Below are 18,109 nucleotides of genomic sequence, written 5' to 3'. Positions count from 1 at the left end.
GCTGCTGAGCTGTGCTGTAGCCTCACCCTCTGCATGGGCACACTGTGCCTCGACTGTGCCCAGGATAGCTTCAAAACTGGGAGTGGGGGAGGAGGTAGAGACACCACTGTCAAGTCAGGAAGGACTTTGCCCCACACATGCCACTTCAGATCCATAGGAGGACCAGAGTCTACGTGCACTAATGCCTTGATGACCTTGACTCGCCTACCTTGGGGCCCCCAACTACTCACCCTTCCCATGGGGCAGGAGCTCCATTTCAACTCAGCTCAAGGCCTTCAGTCCCTGCCCTGCTACGTCGTAGGTGCTCCTCTCTCCAGCCCCATCTCCTGGGTGAACCTTTGGACCTGTGTTTCCAGTTCTGTTCCCGACACCATGTCTTGCTGCTCCTGCCTGGACTCCCTGGGTGGACCTCATAACCTGGTTCATCACCTCTCCTCCTCTGGGTGTGTCAGTGGGTCCAACCACTAGTGCCTGCTCTGCCCGCCCTGCTCAGGCACTGCAGGACTCTGCCCAGGCTGGTGAAGGCCACCGCCTTGGCTCCAGACACTCCAGCTCATCTTCCTGTGGGGCAGCCCTGCTCTGCCACTCCCTGAGGCTGTGGCAGAATCGCTGCCTGGAAAACTGTCCAGAAGAAAACCGTCCAGAAGAAAGCCATCAGGCAAAAGACACAAACAGAGGCATTTGCGTGGATAGGGGAGGAGTAAGCATATCTTTCTTGGTGAGGAAGGTGGTGCTAGAAAGAGCTTATTTTTATTTCCTTGTCTCTTGGCTGACCTAACAGCAGAGGGGCAGAGCTAGAAGTGCTCAGCCAACACCGAGTACTGAAAACAGCTAACAAGAGTGGCTAGCGGCTTTGTGGAAGTATTGCTGTGACTGCCTGCCATGTGGGCTTTTCCTGTCATATTCCCGTGCGACGAATGGCAGTGATTGGTACCTGCTCTGCAGCTAGGCAAAGAGGGCTGTCTGGGCCGAGAAGCCACAGTCTCCAAGCTGAAGTCAGTGCAGCTTCTCTTCTTTCCCTTACGCAGCAAGTGCAGAGAGGGAAAGTGGACTGAGGAGAAAATGAGGTCCTGAGTGGGGACAGAGAAGAAACTGGGGTGTTTCAGTTGGTTCTGGGGACATTGTCAGAGAAATTCTAGATACAATGCAATACATGGCAGAGATGACACTAAAGGTAGGTCCTTTTGTCAGTCCTCTGACAAGACCTGTTGGTCAGTTGTATAGGGTGGTTTTACTCCCTGAGTTGGAAGGCGAGCCTACAGAATGGAAAAATGCAGAAGCTGCTCAAAATAAACATTCGTAACGACAGATCAATTTATTTATGTTGCTATCTGGTATTTGCTGATATACCTGCAAGCCAAGTCTCGGTGAGCGAAACAAAGTTCTTTTCCACACCCTTAGCGCAACTGTGTGTTATGGCAATGGGGGTGGGTGGGTTTGTTTTCTTTTCCCCCCCCACTGCCATTTTTTTTCGCTGAAGAGAACCAGGGAACCCCGCGGGGCTCTCGGCCCCTGTGACAGCCGCCTGCTGCCCGGCCGCCGCCCGTAACCCTGCCCGGGGCCAGGCCGCGCATCCCCGGCCAGGGTCCCCCGCACGGCGGGGGGCGGACGAGCCGGCGGAGGGGGTCACCCTCCCCACGGGCAGGGCCCCCGCCGGCCTCAGCAGCCCTTGGCCCGGGTGGGCCCCGGCCCCCGCCCTGCGGCGCGTAGGCGGGGCCGGGAGGGCGGTGTCGGTGTCGGGGCGCCGCGGCCGCCGCTGCCCAGATGTGCGGCGAGGAGGAGAGGGGGCGGGCCAGCGGCCGCGGGAAGGGGGCGGAGCGTGGGTGGGGCGGGGAACACACACCTCGCTTGGCCCTGTCAGGCGGCGGCCCCATTGGAGGATGCGTTGGGGAGGCCCCGCCCCGGCGCGCAACCCCACCAATGGGCGAGGGCGGCGAGCGCCAGTACCGCGAGAGTTGCGCTGAAGCTGGCGCCGCCATCTTGGAGTTGGGAGAGGCCGCGTCCCGTTCCTGTCCCTCTCGGCGGGTCACGGGCGGGGGGGGGGGAGGATGGGCGCCCGACGGTGAATTAACGGCGCCCGCGAGCTCGTCTCCCTGACGCCGGGCCGCGGCGGGCGCGGGGACGTAGGGCGGGATGGTGCAGTCCTGTTCCGCCTACCGCTGCCGGAACCGATACGACAAAGAGAAGCCCATCTCCTTCCACAAGTGAGCGCGGGCGGCGGGGCGGGGCTGGGCCGCGGCGGGGGCGGGGCCGGGGCCGGGCGCGGGGCCGCGGCGCTGGCGGGGTCTGTGGGGAAGGGGGGGCGGGGGGAGGCCGGGCGCGCGCGGCGCGTCAGTGAGGGGCGGGGCGCGGCGGGGCCTGCGGCCGCTGAGGGCGGGGAGGAGGGGAACGGACCCGCCGGGATCCCGGCGTTGCGCCTCCCCCCTCCCGGGGCGTCGCTGAGGAAAGACGGGGAGCGGTACGGTTTTGCCGCCGTTTTCAGGGAGAGGGCCCCCCACCTCCACACCACACCGCCCCCCCGCCTTGTGTTTTCGGAGGGCTGAGAGCCCCATCCCGGTCCGTGTGCGAGGTCTGGGTTGTCGGGGGTGGGGGGGGGGGGTTGGCCCCGAAGATGGGCCCGTCAGAGGAAAAAAGAAGCGATCGCGCAGTTAGTCGCAGCAGTGCTCAGCCGTAACCCGACCCCGCGTTAAAGAGCTTTCCAGACAAGATGAAAGTGCTTCTTATTTACAGGTTTCCCCTTACGAGACCTGATCTGTGCAAGAAATGGGAAGCCGCTGTTAAAAGGAAAAACTTCAAGCCAACCAAGTATAGCAGCATTTGCTCAGAACACTTTACTCCCGATTGCTTTAAAAGGGAATGCAACAACAAGCTTCTGAAAGAAAATGCTGTGCCCACAATATTTTGTTATACTGAACCCAGTGAAAAGGTAAACGCAAAGCACTCGTAGTTTAAGATACTGGAATGTGTGTGTTGCTGGTGTTAGCCTAGCCAGGGCTTGATGTAGCAGAGCAGCGGGGAGAAGATGCAGATGGAGAAGGATACCGGCAGAGCATGGGCACCTGGAGGCACGTGGAGGACTGTGGTGGCTGAAACACGTCCAACAGCTGTTCTCATGTGCTTTGGCAAGAGCAGAGGTGTAGGCTGTCCAAGGCTCTGGAGCATGTGGAGCATTGTACATGCGTATGGTAGCTCTGCCCTGCTCTTGGGTGCGTACGCAGAAGCCTAAGCATAGTAACTTCGGTTAAAACCTTGTGCTGAATTAAATGGAATGGCAGCAAAGTAAGAAGGTGTTGCCCCGTAGTTAAGTTGTTCAACTGTTATTTGTGGCATACTGGAAGTTTTAGAGCGCCTTTAATAATACTTGCAGATTGCACTGTACTCTCCCACGCTGACTGGTGGCTACTGTTGTAAGAGGTGACGGACCTTAGTTCTGAAACTTAACTGTCCTCTCTAAAGGGCTCTGTCCTCTGGTTTTACAGAGTTAAAGTGAGATGCGAAGAGAGGGGCAGAACAGTAGCTGCACCCGCTATCTGTCTGTGCTTGAAACCACCTCTGTCTTGCCCTAACAGTTACCTTGTTCATAAGCCAGACTGGTCCCTAACTTCTGTCTCTGAATTTCTGATGATAGTCTCCTGTGAGATGCATTGTTCCCTTTGCTTTGCTGCTAAAGCAACTTACTGTGAGGTGCAAGTCAGTTTTGTGTTCTTCCTTCGTGATGTAATACCTGCAAGACAAGAATGTAAAAGATTGATTCTAAATTGCTGTAAAGGAGAAAATGTTACATCTCTTGCCACTCTGCTGTAGAGGAAGTGGCAAACAAGAGAGTGGATATTATAGGTCTAGGAGGTGAAAGACTGTAGTGGGTTGGAGTGCACAGAGGAAAACTAGGACTTTTGCTTGTTTGATTTTTCACTTTATATACAATATTGGATTTGATGCAGAAGTAAAAAGGGAATGTATCTCAAAAATGAAAAGTGGCTAATAACAGAGAAGAGGATATAAGCAGAAGGTATATAAGGAGACAGACAATTTCCAGGTAAATATGGCTGGTTTAAGCTTTTTTTGTTTGATTATGCTTCCCTGCTGTCTGTATGACACACATTTTCTTTGTCATGTGTAAAATATTTGCATATTTTTTTACAGTCTGAAAGCTGAAAGGTTGTAGGGGATAATCTGCAAAAGTGCACTTGCTGCAGCAGGATTAGTTGTGGGCCACGTTCCCCATTTCATTATCATGCCTGGATCTACAAAAACACAAAAGAGTGCCTTTTAATTATGGAGAAGGATTTAGTGCTATTCCTATTTGTCTGATGGCATTTTTAAATGAACTGCCACAGATCTTCAAGAAATAACATAGTAGCAGAGAATAGTAGTGATTGTTTTGGAGTGGAATCCACACTGATTTTGCAATACAGCTTTTCATCTTTTGCATTATGTAATTTGAAATACTTTTTTTTCCTTTACTTATGTCTTGTGAGAACCATTCAATGGCTGTAAGAACTAATTAGAATTCACTTATGTGTCAGTGGTACCAACGACCTGTTCTCTGTGATACGTTGTGATACGTTGTGACAATAGTAATGTATTTATAGAGGTAGTATAAGCTGCAAATAGAAGTCTCTATGTGAATTCAGCTGTCCAGCAATGACCTGAGTTTTGCTTGTGCTTCCAACAAGGGTGAACTTCTTTGCCAGTTACGTCTTTGCCTTGTTTTTTAGTAGAAAAGTTTGGAAGTGATAGTGATAGGGTCAAACTCTTTAATATATTAATGTGTGAATTAGATAGGCACACTGTTAGCGGTGATTTCTCATAGTTGAGATGTAAGAATGGTCATTGGCTGGTTTTGTACTTTAAAGTGAGCAGCTCTGTCAGGATCACCAGTCACAAAACTGCCTTCTCAGTTACTGTCTGCCAAGTACTGCGGTTTGTACAAGAGGGGTATCTTGACCCCCCAGTATCAGGTATTAGCTTCAGATCTGATGAACTTGATACTTAGATGAAGAGGCTTGTCCGCTGCTCTTATAGTCAACGTTGTCCCTTATGCTTTTATGTGTAGTAATAATATTGGCAACAGGTAGGTAGTTAGAAAGTTGGTTCAGTGCCTCTTTCACTGAGAATGTCTCAGGCTTTCTTTCTGATAGGTAATATGCAAGCCCTTTTGTTTAAACAGTGCCTTTTTTTTATCATCATGTACACAAAAGCATTTCTGATTTATACTGCTTTCCTCTGGGGCAGAAAGAATCTGATTCTCTGCTCTGGCCTATCGTCAAGTGGTGAGGGATCCATTTTGTCCTGAACCGTACAAGTGAACCTGTCGAGAGCAGTATGATAAAGACTGCAGTTTCATGTGGAGTTGAGCCAATCAATATTCTCACTGCCAAAAGTGAGAATCATGCTTCTTCCTTCTCCATCCCATCTGCCAGCCATGAAGTCCTGTTTCTCACTCCTGCCACACGCCAGCACAGGTGTAGGTCATGCGTCGTGTTGCATTGCTTTGACTTTTAATAAAGCAGTGATGGTGGGAGACCGAATAGCTTTTTGTCATCTTAGCAACTTACTATGTTTGAGCAAAGAATAAATACCAGGGCTGGGAGGGCTGCTTTGTGGTTGAAGAGCTATTTATTTTGGCTCATCATGTCTCTTGAAACCAAACATTTATGCTGCAGCCTGAAACCAGTGACACAGTCCCTTCCAGTTGTTGAGTAGCAGGCCTTTACTGTGTCTACCTCTCTGCTCTGCTAGCTTATCAACCCCCTCAGTAGGTGAGCCTTATTCTTCCTGAGCAGACTGTTGTGGTTTTGATTAAGTTAGCTGATAAGTTCAAAGTATATAATGGTAAGATGCACCAGAAAGAAGGAGGGACAAAGGGGAATGGGATGGCAATGATGAGTTATTAGGTCAGCTGAACTTTGTTTTATGGAACTACAGCCTGCGTTCTTGCTCTTAGCTGATAGAGGATATGTATTTGACATAAGTCTTCAAGTGAGAGTAATTGCTACATTCTTCAGTTTTTGATTTATTTGAGACATCAAGGACCTGAGTTTCAAAGAACCCTGAAAATCAAGCTGCTTAAAAATATCTCCAGTTGAGAAGCCAGACAAAACAGGTCCATAATTGTTTGTCAATTTTGAAAATGTAGGCTTTGAAATTTATTTTATTAATTTCAATCCTGGTTGTTTATGTTATTCTGGGGCTGTAGTAAGGGAGTTGTGTTGTAAACAATGTTCAGCATGAAAATGTACTTTTTTTTCCTTGTTGTTTCTAGCCTGAAGAATTTGCAGAGCAGCCAGAAGACCCACCACCGCCGCCGCCACCGCCGCCGCCGCCACCACCACCACCACCACCACCACCAGCAGCTCCAGTACTACCACCGTCTCCATCAACTCCTTCTTTTCATTTGTCTCAAATAGATGCCAGATTTGTAGATCCAAGTATTGGATTATTGATGCCTCCTCTCCAGACCCCTAGCAATCTTGCTGTTTTTTGTGATCATAACTATACCGTAGAGGATACAGTTCATCAGCGAAAAAGAATTCAGCAGCTGGAAGAACAAGTTGAAAAACTGCGGAAGAAGCTCAAGACAGCACAACAGCGATGCCGGCGTCAGGAAAGACAAATTGAAAAACTGAGAGAGATTGTTCAGTTTCAGAAAGAAAAAGACATATTGGCAGGAAAAGGCTATGTGATTCTGCCCAATGACTATTTTGAAGTTGTAGAAGTACCTGCCTAGAAGTCAATGAACATCAGTTTTCACTTTGCTAGGCCAAGAAATTTAGTTTAAAAACTAAATGCTCTCTAATTCTGTGTGTAAGACTCTCCTGAATCCTAAAACAATAAATAAGCAGTCATACAAATGAGATCACATTTTTTCTTCATTATCCTGTCAGTTTGATACACTTTTAATATATTGAAAATGCAAGCATCTCAGAATTAGAATATGCATTTAGTTTACAAAATCGGAATTGCTTTACAGAAGGAAGTGACGCAAGGTTGAATGCATTTAAAATCTGTTCTGGTTTTTTTTTTTTTTTATTTTCTTTACAATGACTGTCTTATGCTTACAGGGGATGGGGAACTGAATCTGGCTGAGACTGAAGTTGAGGTCGTTGTACACTTTGTGCAAAGCTTTGTCAAGGCATTTAATGTTGGGTCTGGTGATCTTCAGGAAGCAGTTTTCACTGATTTCAGAAGGAGCACAATTAGGCCAGCTAAGAACACCTGCAAGTGCTGCAGAAAGATAGAGAAAGATAAGATACACATTTCAGCCTGGGAAAACTTCCAACCTCAGTTGCTATGCCTTCAAAGCATTGCAAAAAGTCTAATTCCTGGATCCCTTTGGTGAGGTATGTAAATGAACCTCTTCTTTTGGAGTAACCTTTCACCACGTGTGTCTTATGAGGGAGATGAGGAAAATTCATTAGCATAGCTGACGAGAGCTTTTGTTTTGAGGGCACTTAAAAATACTCCCGAAGTGCACTGAACATTTATGTTATTGGACTGTTGTCAGGATCAAGAAGACAGCATACTGTTTAGGGTGACTGCTTTTCACCTTGATGATATACAATCCCCAATATGTTGGAGTGTGACGTTCCCATAAACACTGTTAACGGGTAGAATGTTCTTCTCTTCTTTGAAATTGTTGATCTTAACTCACACCTCAACTGTGTGTAGCTTCAAGAAATGAAGTTTTTTTACTTATCCAGGGTGTCAGGCATTTGTGACTTTCATTTCAGTATACTGTGATTTTCTTTCCTTCTTTCTTTTTTTTTTTTTTTTTCCCCTGTTCCCCAGAAGGCATCCACCAAAGGACAGTTACAGAATTAGACTTTGGGAGTTGCTTGGTGCTAGACTGGTTTTTAATATTTCAAATGCTGCTGCCTCTCCTTCGGCCTTACTAAGACTCTTTCTAAAAATGAACTTAGCATGACAAAGTAGTGCAGCAGTTTGCACTTACTCTCTAATAATTTGTTTAGTCAATAAAGTCATTCAAAATCAGAGAAGATGGCATCATGCTAACCCTGTTGTAGTCTTCAGAGCTGAAATTCCTGGATATATTAGACATTAGTAAAATTATTTCTCTCAGTCGATGTCAAACTTGTATGTTGTGTGGATTCTAGCTCTGAAATTAATCAAGCCCTGCTAACGATGGCTTTAAAAGCTTTCCTTAATATCCTGTTAGCATGACATTTTTAAATGTTTTGAACCAGTCTCGATACTTTTGACCTCACTCATGCCATGTATCTACTTCCCCTACCAATTCATATACATAAGATGAACAAAAATGCTGATGCATCCTTTTGTGTACATTTATTATACCTGATTAAAAATAAAAAGCAAATGGTGTGTTAGATTTTTAACTGCTCTCTCTCCTATTTTCCCAGGACTTTGCCAGAACCAACTTGATATTCTATGTCTTTTTTCTAAAGTAGTTCTGTCGTTTAGATGCTGGTTTTTTCTCACAATGTTCCCATCTTGTTGCTGTTATGCTTTATACTTAAAATAAACTTGAAAATGCTCAAATTCAAAAAGTAGCAAGGAAGAGACACTTAAAAAACTGTTGGCATGTGTGGCCAGATAGCAGATTGTTTCTGTTTTCTCTGCAAAATACTGTCTCTTCTTACTCTTTGGGAATTTGAAGTGTGAATTCCTGAGGCACGGTGGGTTGCTGCAGTCCCATATGGCTGTGGTTGGGGTGCTCCTGCCATCCCCCTCCTCCCTCTGCCATTTGGCAGTGTACTCCCATTACTGCCCTTCTCGCTGGCAGCAGTTCTGCTGCTGGTCAAGTCCTTCTGTGGGCCAGTTCAGGTCACTAAAGCAGCAATTTTGGGTTGTAGTGGAGAGGCAGAGGAAGACCAACACTATGAGATCTGATACGAGAAAAGGCAGGGCCAGGAGCTGGGGATGGGGAGAACCATAGAATCACAGAATGGTTTGGGTTGGAAGGGACCTTAAAGATCATCTAGTTCCAACCCCCCTGCCATGGGCAGGGACACCTCCCACTAGACCAGGCTGCTCAAAGCCCCATCCAGCCCGGCCTTGAACACTCCCAGGGATGGGCAATATAGAAATGGAGAAATAAGTCCCCTGCTCCAGCCGCAATGAGCTGTTGCATTATGTCAGCTGCTTCTGAAAATATAATGGTAAGTTCATGCTCTTTTAACATTCAGCACTGTTTCCTTCCACCCTGGCCAAAGATGCCTGTCTTCCCCGCACCTTATGTTCTGTTTTCTGTGCTTGTTGGACCCTTCCTTCAGGTATTTTAGCTTCATAACCCTTCAGAAAAGCAGCCCAACAAAAGTAAGTCGCAAGGTAAATTTAAGGCACGCTGATAGATGGCTGGTGGGTAGAGTTCTTGTGTGTTCAAGCTACTCATATTGGGATGTTGGTTTAATGGCTGGGCCAAGTAAATGTTCCTTCTATAGAGAGGGGTGATTATTCCTTGTCTTGAGGGTTTCAGTAGTATCAGGTTGAAGAGGCAACTGCTGCCCAATTACTGACACTTCCTCTCCTATTATCAAAGGTTTTTTCCAAGAAGAGATGCAGTCAATTCGGACAATGGACTTGAATTTCTCCTGCAGCAACCCTTTCTTTTTTTTTTTTTTCCTTTAAAAAAAAACCCTCGCTAACTCCTGATGCAGTGATGCTGGGGCTAGGTGTGGAATCTCTTCAATCAATGAGACCCCCTTCAGGTACTGGAAGGCTGTTATAAGGTATTCAAGATCTTAAGATAAAGGCTATCTGCTATTGGCCAGGCTAGGAAAGGAATACTAGCTTTTAATGTAAAATTAATAACCACAGTTTGTTCAACCAAGCATTTATTTACTAAAATTTCCACTTTTTTTTTTTTTTTAAGTGTGATCTGTTACATTCACACAATTGGCTGTAAAAAAGGGCTGCATCACTTACTGTTGTATTGGGCACAACCGGCACCTGCACATAGCAGCGAATTGGTAAACATCTCTGAAAAAACGTGATTGGGAGTTAAAAAGCAGAGGTGGGAATGTAGAATGGCATGTGGTTGCCCAATTGCGCGTGAAGTAGTTGACATTTGTTTAAATACACACACTTCACTGAAGCCTATTTTATCAAGCAAACAATTCAAGGAAGTTAGAAAGTAGCAAAAATGCTCCATCCTTAAAATCTGGACAGGAACATTTGTTTTGAAATGAACTGGTGCTTCAACAGGCAGAAATTGAAGCCACTTCTAAAACGAGAATTGTTGGCTTACTTCCCCCTGTTGCCCTACATTCCCTTTTGCTGGTTTCACCTGTGTGTAGTGTTTACTTTTTTTTCTCCTTAAAGCTCTGCAAAGTATTAGATGTCCCTGTCTAACTAGGACAGTTCGAACCCAGAGATGTGTTTTATGAGGAAAAAAAGTTAGCTAAATACTAGGATTGCTGCTTGTCACACTGAGGGAGTCCATCACTGCCTTTTTTCCCCGTTTCCAGTTGCCATCTTCTCCATGCTGTTACTAGCACAGTCTTAAACGGAGATTTCCAAGAAATCTTCTGTTGTGCTCAGGCTTAATTTCCTTTCAGATCTACACAGGATTTAGGGTACAGGTGCCCTGTGTGAATTTTGAAGGAGTCCTCTTGCAGCTGAAGAAAGTGCAGTGCTTCTGAGGAACCAGGCAGTTATTCCTAGTTGCCCTTTTGCTTTGTTTCTTTCGAGATCTGTTTTAGGTTTTATTCTGTAGGCTTATCTGTTTCCTGTCAGCTTACACCTTCGTCAGGTGGCTTTGGCAGGGTGGAAGGGGGTGTTCTGACCTATTGTCTAATTTTAACAACCGAAACACAATCTGCCGAAGCACTTTGATGCTTACAGTCTGTCATGGCTGCAAGTGCAGGTCTGTAACTCCTGCTGTTTTGAGCACGGCAGGTTATTTGCCACACTTTAGCCATGATCATGATTTATTAATAAATGAAAGACCAAAACAGGATACATGATTCAAAAATATGATGACGACAGTACTTGCTATTACAGATTTCTCCCTGTGCCTGTTCAATGCTTTCAACGGAAATTTTATCTTTTTACAGAGATCTTGGGATGGAACTGCAGCATTTTATTGTGCAAATTGGGCAGAAGGCCTTACAGTGTTGTACAGACTGAAGGAGTTTAAAAGTGTGCAGAAAAAATCTGTTGCAAAGTTGTTGTTTAATCCACTATGAATAACTTGAAACATCTCCCAAAGGACAGTCATCTTAAATATTCTTAAGTCAAAAAAAGCAGTTAGGTCAGTTATGCAGGAGGAAATTTTCAAGAACCTCTCTTGAGAATAGACACATTACATTGTCATAATTAAATTATTGCAATAATTAAATCTGTCCCCAGTCCTGTCACTATTAGTTCATTTAGCATTGAGTACCAAGCCTTTTATTGCCTGTTGTGCCAAATGATCTAGTGATCCGCCTGTAGCTGCGTCCTCCCTTCGTACAGGGCGAATAGACTGTAAGGCCTGGGCTCACACAGTCCTGGAACCTCTGGAAAACTGATTGTCCTCTGCATCTTAATTTGTTCTAGTGGTCTCTTTAAAGGTCTTTTAGTTAGGTAGGAGCATGGAGAATACCATGACGCTAGTCGTTTGGGTTTATTGTTTCTTTCTTTTTTTTTTTTAAACTCAGGGAGGACTTGAGTAATTTAGGCAGGCTTCTTATTTCCTGTCAGGTTTCACTGAATGTGATGATTTAAACTTCGGGGTCTGTGGCTATACTAGTCACCTATAGGTGAACCAACCCCTCAGTATGTGAGTCTGTGAAAGACAAGTGATTTCCTACTGTGAGATGTTCAATTTGGTGACCTGGGACAGGTAACCCAGAAGAAAAGAGGAGGTCTTGCCTTCAGTAGTGGTTTCATCTTTCATCTTGGGCTTATTTACCAGCCCGCAGGCAGAGTCCACGACGCTCTAACCAGGTTCTCATAGGTGTACCCAGAGCTGATGTAGCAGAGTGATACAACAATATACTGAAATCGCAGCACAAGCTCAGTGTAGCAATTGCAATATATAGTGGATACACAACACAAACATAATGTACAAATTCCCATTACTGGTGTCTAAATGCTCACTGTCATGACACCATGTGTTCCCAGGTGCTGGGAAGGAATATGTGGGTTAAACGCAGCTCAAGCCAGTTTCTTCTGAGGTGATTCAGTTTTTATACTTTCTATTGGCCTGAGTTGCATACAGACTCCCCTCCCATGCTGGTCTGGCTGGCTCAGGAAAACATTACTTTTGACTAATTATTTCAGGGAAGGCTGTTTATGCAATCTGATGGATGAGTGATACAGCTATATACCTAAAACAAAGGTCACCATCCAGTCTCCCTTGTGTTGAGATAATTTCAGCTTTCTTTATGACAATTTGATGTTGTTCCTTCCATTCTTCCCTGAGCTCATCATTCTTGCCCATCCCCTCCCGGTTTTCTTCCACTGCAGGGGTCAGCCACACCATCTCTTCTCAGGAGTGTCCTCACACCTGTCTTTTGTAGGAAGAAGTGAACTTTTTTGGCTTCAGGTGCTTTACAGTCTGAACTCATGGCTCAGAAAGGAACTAATTTCAGGGGTGGTACTTTTTATGTTAAGAGGAAAGGATCTTATTCTGGGCTTAAGAAATCCCAAGATTTCCACCTGCACTTTCAGGTTTAGGATAACAACCATAGCAGCTGAGTCTGCAGAGAAGGAAGCTTCAGAATACCCACTTTCACAGCTCAGTCCAGAGTTCTTGCTCTTTTTTGTTTTTGTTTGGTTGGTTGTGTTGTTTGGGTTTCTGTTGTTGTTGGTTTTTTTTTTTTCCTTTTCTTCTTCTTGTACTGATAGGATCAGACTCTTCATTCATCAATTCAGTGATGTTGATGCTGTCAGGTCCAGAGGAATGGAACCTGCATGCCAAAAAAATCGAAACAGAGAGAGAGTTGTTCCCAAGCTGGCTGTGAGACACCAAAATGGACTCTTCTGCTCTCACTACAGCACATGCCATGTGAGCTCAGGCCACAGGGGCTGGCCTTACTGATTACTGTTTACATTTCTAGTGTTTTAAGCTTCATCTACACTTGCAGGCTTGTCTTATAGGTGTCCTGAGCTGATATGGTGTTTTATCGAGTGATTTTGTGGTAGCAGTTTATCTGAGGGACTTCAGGAGTCACTGCCAGATAAATGAATATTTGTGGTGTTATGTCCAAGAACTGAAAAAGAATTTATTTATCAATAACTTCAAATTCTGTACCCTGTGTGTACATTCAGTTCTTATCTTCATTTCTCTCTTTGTGACAGACAGGAAGATCTTTTTATTAATTTTTGGGGTTTTTTTGACTAACAACGGACAAAAATTGCTCATACTTTATTTATGTGTCCAGCATGGTGAGGAACTGGGCAGGTTCTGCACTACAGGTGCTACAGCATTGAAATCTCCTGGTCATGGATAATAGGAAACATGTCTATCCTCCCACGTGAGTGTGCATGTGGCTATTTCAAGTTGAGGAACTCTAGTTATTTGGAAGTAACCTGTTTAAAATATGCACACACACAAACCACAGTTAAGTTATCTTTCTTTGATACTGCCATCAGCTGACAAAATCAGATTTCCTGGTGGTAACTTTTCATATAACTAAAAACATATATATATGTGTGTGTGTGTGTGTGTGTGTGTATGTAATATCTTTTACTCTCCAATGTTCAAGCAAGCTTATGATGACATTATAATTAGTCTAACAATATCACTGTTGATAGCCATTCTGCCATCAATATTGAAATTTATCTCTTGGCTTGTCTAGTAAAGTTGTTATGACTTAATTTTTTGCTTCATGAAATACCAGCTTAATAGCTGTCAGGTGATTGACATGTACGTAACTTCAGTGATAAGATGTAATTAAGTGAAACTAATATTTGCAAATTATGCTTTCTTGTGTTCCCAATGCTGCCTGACAGTCTAGATTCCTACACCAAATCAAAAAAATCAGCCTCCTTCAACACCTTTTACTCCTTCAGTCACAGAAGAAATCATAAGCTTACACATGCAGCAGATGACATTGGCCTTGCTTGCTTTCCACAGTACAATCACCATAAAGTCTTGTGAGCATGCTGTCTACTGAATCCACCATCTCTGTGGTGAGATATAACTGTAGAAGTAAGATTTTTCTCCCCACTAGAAATCTTTTCTAATCTTGAATGTTATCTCATTTTCTCTTATGTGCCTTGCTTTGCTCCTCTACAGCATCACTCCTCTCTCTTACCAAAGATTCATTTGATCTTTTCTATTAATGCTTTCAGAGTTTAAAAGTTTGTGTATCTTACCACATTTGCCTTTTCTGATCTTTTACAGATGGTAATGAGGCACTGACGTGCTCAGTTACTGAGGTTGTCAGCAATTGAGCCTTGGCATATTTGGAATGTGGGGACAGTAACCTTTTGTTATGGACTGGTAATTTTTTATTATTTCATACTATAAAATGTGCCACAGAGATGAAAATGCAAAACACTGTTGGAAACAGCATTAGCATGAAAAGCATGTCTGAGCTGAAGAGTGCTTCAGGTTAATGGATGAGTTTGGCCTAAGGAAAAAGGAGGCTTGCTTATTATTTCAATGGGTTTTACTCTCTGTGCTTTTAAGCTGAGTTTTTACTTTTATTCTACTTGTCTCTTGATTCCTGTATGTAAGACAATATGTACCAGAGGTACAAAAGTGAGCTTGGCGATTTTCAGGGGAGCCGAGAGCTTTCTGAGCAATGTCTTCACCACTGGCGTAACTTCCCTCCCACAGAAATCAACAGTGAAAGTCCTGCCTGTGCTGAAGTGCTGAAAACTTAACGCTGAACATTCTGGGGAAAGACTTGCTGAGTCCCATGGGGCTGGGATTTCTTCTTTGTATTGCTGAAAATGGTATTGTTGTAGCGTTGGAAAGTCCACCGTGAGTTTTTCTATCATCAGCCTTGTGCAGAGGAGGGGGCACCAGGGCAGCGTCACTGTCTCAGACAAGACTAAGCAGCACCATTCTTTGGCAACAAAGTCATGAACCCATCTCCAGATGGTTCTTGCTCATGATATGACCATGGGAGATGGGCTCCAGAGCAATGTGACACTCTGGTGTGCTGCAGTGGGATCACGGTAAGGTAAAATCCAGCTGCAACGATAAATGGTTATTTACCTGAATGAAGAAGGTGTCTGATAGCATTCCTAGCCAAATGGTCATCCCCATTACCCATGGAGGAATTAAACTCTGAAGCATTCCTGCGGTCTTTTTTTCCCCCCTCCTTTCAATTTTGCTGATTATATCTGATGCATCTGGAGTTAATGCATCATGCTCTCTGGGCTTGCTGAGAGCCTCAAAACATTGCAGACCTTATGAAACCAGTCTGTTGGCTGACTGAAACATCGTTGAAGGCAGGTACATGCAATGCAAGTGAATGTGAGGAGTTGCCCCAGTGAGGACAAATAAGGATGATAATGTGGAGAAGGATGACAATGTGGAGAAGGGTGAGAGCAGCCCAGTTTGTTTTGCTAGGTCCTAAGGCAGTTAAAAGGCCTTTTGGGGCCTTTGTGAAGTTTAGTGGGGGTGGCATTTGTTCTGCAAGCTCTACAAGAGCCATGGCAAATTGTCTCCTGGTCTCCTGGCACTCTTCCCTGTCATCCGTCCACCTGGCCCTGTGCTTATCAGCCTTCCTGCGGAGGGCTGGACCTCTTCCCAGTGCCCCTGCACCACAGGAATAGTCTGCAGAGCATTTTGTTGGTGGTCACATACATGCCTTCTCCTCCTGATACAAACTGTTGGACTTTTCCTCACAGTTGGGGAGGAGTTATTCCAACCCATTCTTTGTTTGCTATTAGATGAAGTTACCTAAATACCTTTAATTAGGTTAATTCTTCTGACTAGGCACAGACAGGCCATTAAATCAGTTATAGGAAATAGGATATTCTGGTGTGGTAGGAAAGGCAAGTCTAGTTTTTAGATTTTTCATAAGTAACACCAATTACACTTTCCAGTGAGGTGAAGCTGTTAACGTTTGAGTTTTGTATTCTGCTTCTCTGGCTCATCAGAAGCAAGATAAATGACAGATGTCAAAGATGTCATCCAGTAGAGACAGCTTTATGGGTCTCAGATCCTCTCAGTTTTCTTTTTAAAAACTTTAAACTATTCAATGAATTTACAAAGTTTTAAGATATGTCCATTGGTTACGTACATCACCAAATAATTACAGGACATTCTGCTAGCTAACGTTACCTTCGCATCCCTTCTGCTATGATTGTCTAAAAGTTAATTTTTGCAGATTACATAAAAACCATATTTTACTTCACTCAGAAACTGTGAAGGCATCTGATATTCTGTGCTTTTTTTACCTCATGTTTAACATGAAATATTTCAATGCCCCAGGTTATTTGGTAGTACTCAGAACTGTTCTGTTGTAGATAAAGGCGATTATGCATGCAAGTCAGAGAATCATAGAATAGTTTGGGTTGGAGGGGCTTTTAAAAGTCATTTAGCCCAGCCCCCCTGTGATGAGCAGGGACATCTTCAAGTACATCAGGTTGCTCAGAGCCCCGTCCAACCTGACCTTGGATATTTCCAGGGATGGGGCATCTGCCACCTCTCTGGGCAACCTGTTCCAGTGGTTCACCACCCTCAGCATAAAAATTTTTTTCCTTATATTTAGTCTGAATCTTCCACCTTTTGGTTTAAAACCATTACCCCTTGTCCCATTGCAACAAGTCCAAGGCCTTTATTTCTTCTGTACTTAGTACTCTTAGACATCTGGTATAAAAACTGAAAAAAACACCAAAAAATCACCTAATATCCACCATTTCATCTGTGCCACTCAGAAGTCTAACTGGGTTTGTATGTACATGTTCATGAGCACAACTATGAAAATCTTTAATGTAGACCTGGAGGTAGACAACACTGAATTTTAAGCACATAGGTAGATATTGAAGGGGACTACATCTCCTTTTGAACTGGAAATAATGGCTTCGCATAGTAAGTTGTAATGACTAGGAAATTCCAGAAGTTATTGTGTGTGAAAGGTAGTTTCTGGATATATTTTTAAGTGTACTGTCTGTTCATGACTCAGTGAAAATGGAGGCCCAAAATTTGCCACTGACAGTCAAAATGGTGGTCCTATATACTCCATCTCTTGTTTCCTACCTGTGAACACTTATATCTAATCTTAAAAAACCTCTAGAATGAATAAATATTATTCTTTATAAATTATTTGACATTAACGCAAGCAATACAGACTCAGCATGGCAAGCAGGGATCTCTAGCTAGAAGGCGCACAGCCCAGCTTAAACCATCAGAATGTAGTCTTCAGAACAGCAGTGGGCTGACTTGAGCCCTGCTATGACATGGCTAGAGAAGGACTGAAGTCAGTTAGTGAGAGGTACCAAATGAAGAACCTCTTGCAAACTCCCCCTCCACTGTTTTCCCATGGAGAAGCTGGCTTTACAACGCTGGTTAGGGCGGCCACTGTGACAGAGGTGAGGTCCTGTCTGCTGACTGGCTGCTTCCAGGGCAGTTTCTGCTTTTTAAGCAGGGATGGTCCGAAGTAAAATGCACGCACTTCATAGCAGCTGTCCCATTCAGCTGAGTGTCCTGACTGCAATGTCAAAATTCCCACTTCTTAAAATTCTTGGCTGTAATGTAGCTGAGTGGGGGACTTTGCTCTTGGTAGGTCAAAATATGAGTCCAGACCTCCTTTTTCCTGGGCAAGAGTTGCAACCCTTTGATAACTTGCAAGAGATGGGTGCATCTCAAACATCAGGGGTCTTGCTCACAAGAGGACTAAACAGGTGGGTCCTGGGTGGCTGAAGATGCTTGGCGTTGCCAATGGCTCCTAACTTAAGGAAACCCATCCACCATTTGGAGATGGAGCATTTCTACGCAGAGGAGGCTCATTTTCCCTTTGCAGGACTTCAGCATCTTCTCATTTGGTGGGCACCTAGAAAGTCAGGCATGTAAAATCAAAGTAATGCCTGAATGAGGTGGCCATCATAGAATCATAAAATCATTTAGGTTGGAAAAGACCCTTTGGATCATTGAGTCCAACCATCAACCCCACTCTACAAAGTTCTCCCCTACACCATATCGCCTAACACCACATCTAAACGACCCTTAGACACATTCAGG

The 18,109-nt window shown here is 44.5% G+C and overlaps 1 protein-coding gene across 1 annotated transcript; it reads left to right on the top strand.

The window, feature by feature from the left end:
* Positions 1-1,942: 1,942 nt before the first annotated feature.
* Positions 1,943-8,523, top strand: THAP1 (THAP domain containing 1). The gene is made up of 3 exons (XM_074570596.1): positions 1,943-2,204; positions 2,731-2,926; positions 6,266-8,523. The coding sequence occupies exons 1-3, from the start codon at positions 2,134-2,136 to the stop codon at positions 6,728-6,730; spliced, it is 732 nt and encodes a 243-aa protein (XP_074426697.1). The 5' UTR covers positions 1,943-2,133; the 3' UTR covers positions 6,731-8,523.
* Positions 8,524-18,109: the final 9,586 nt, after the last annotated feature.

This window comes from Larus michahellis, chromosome Z (genome assembly GCF_964199755.1).
Source record: "Larus michahellis chromosome Z, bLarMic1.1, whole genome shotgun sequence".
Lineage (NCBI taxonomy): Eukaryota > Metazoa > Chordata > Aves > Charadriiformes > Laridae > Larus > Larus michahellis.
The sequence above is the reverse complement of the archived record's forward strand: the minus strand, read 5'-3'. Positions and strand labels throughout refer to the sequence as shown.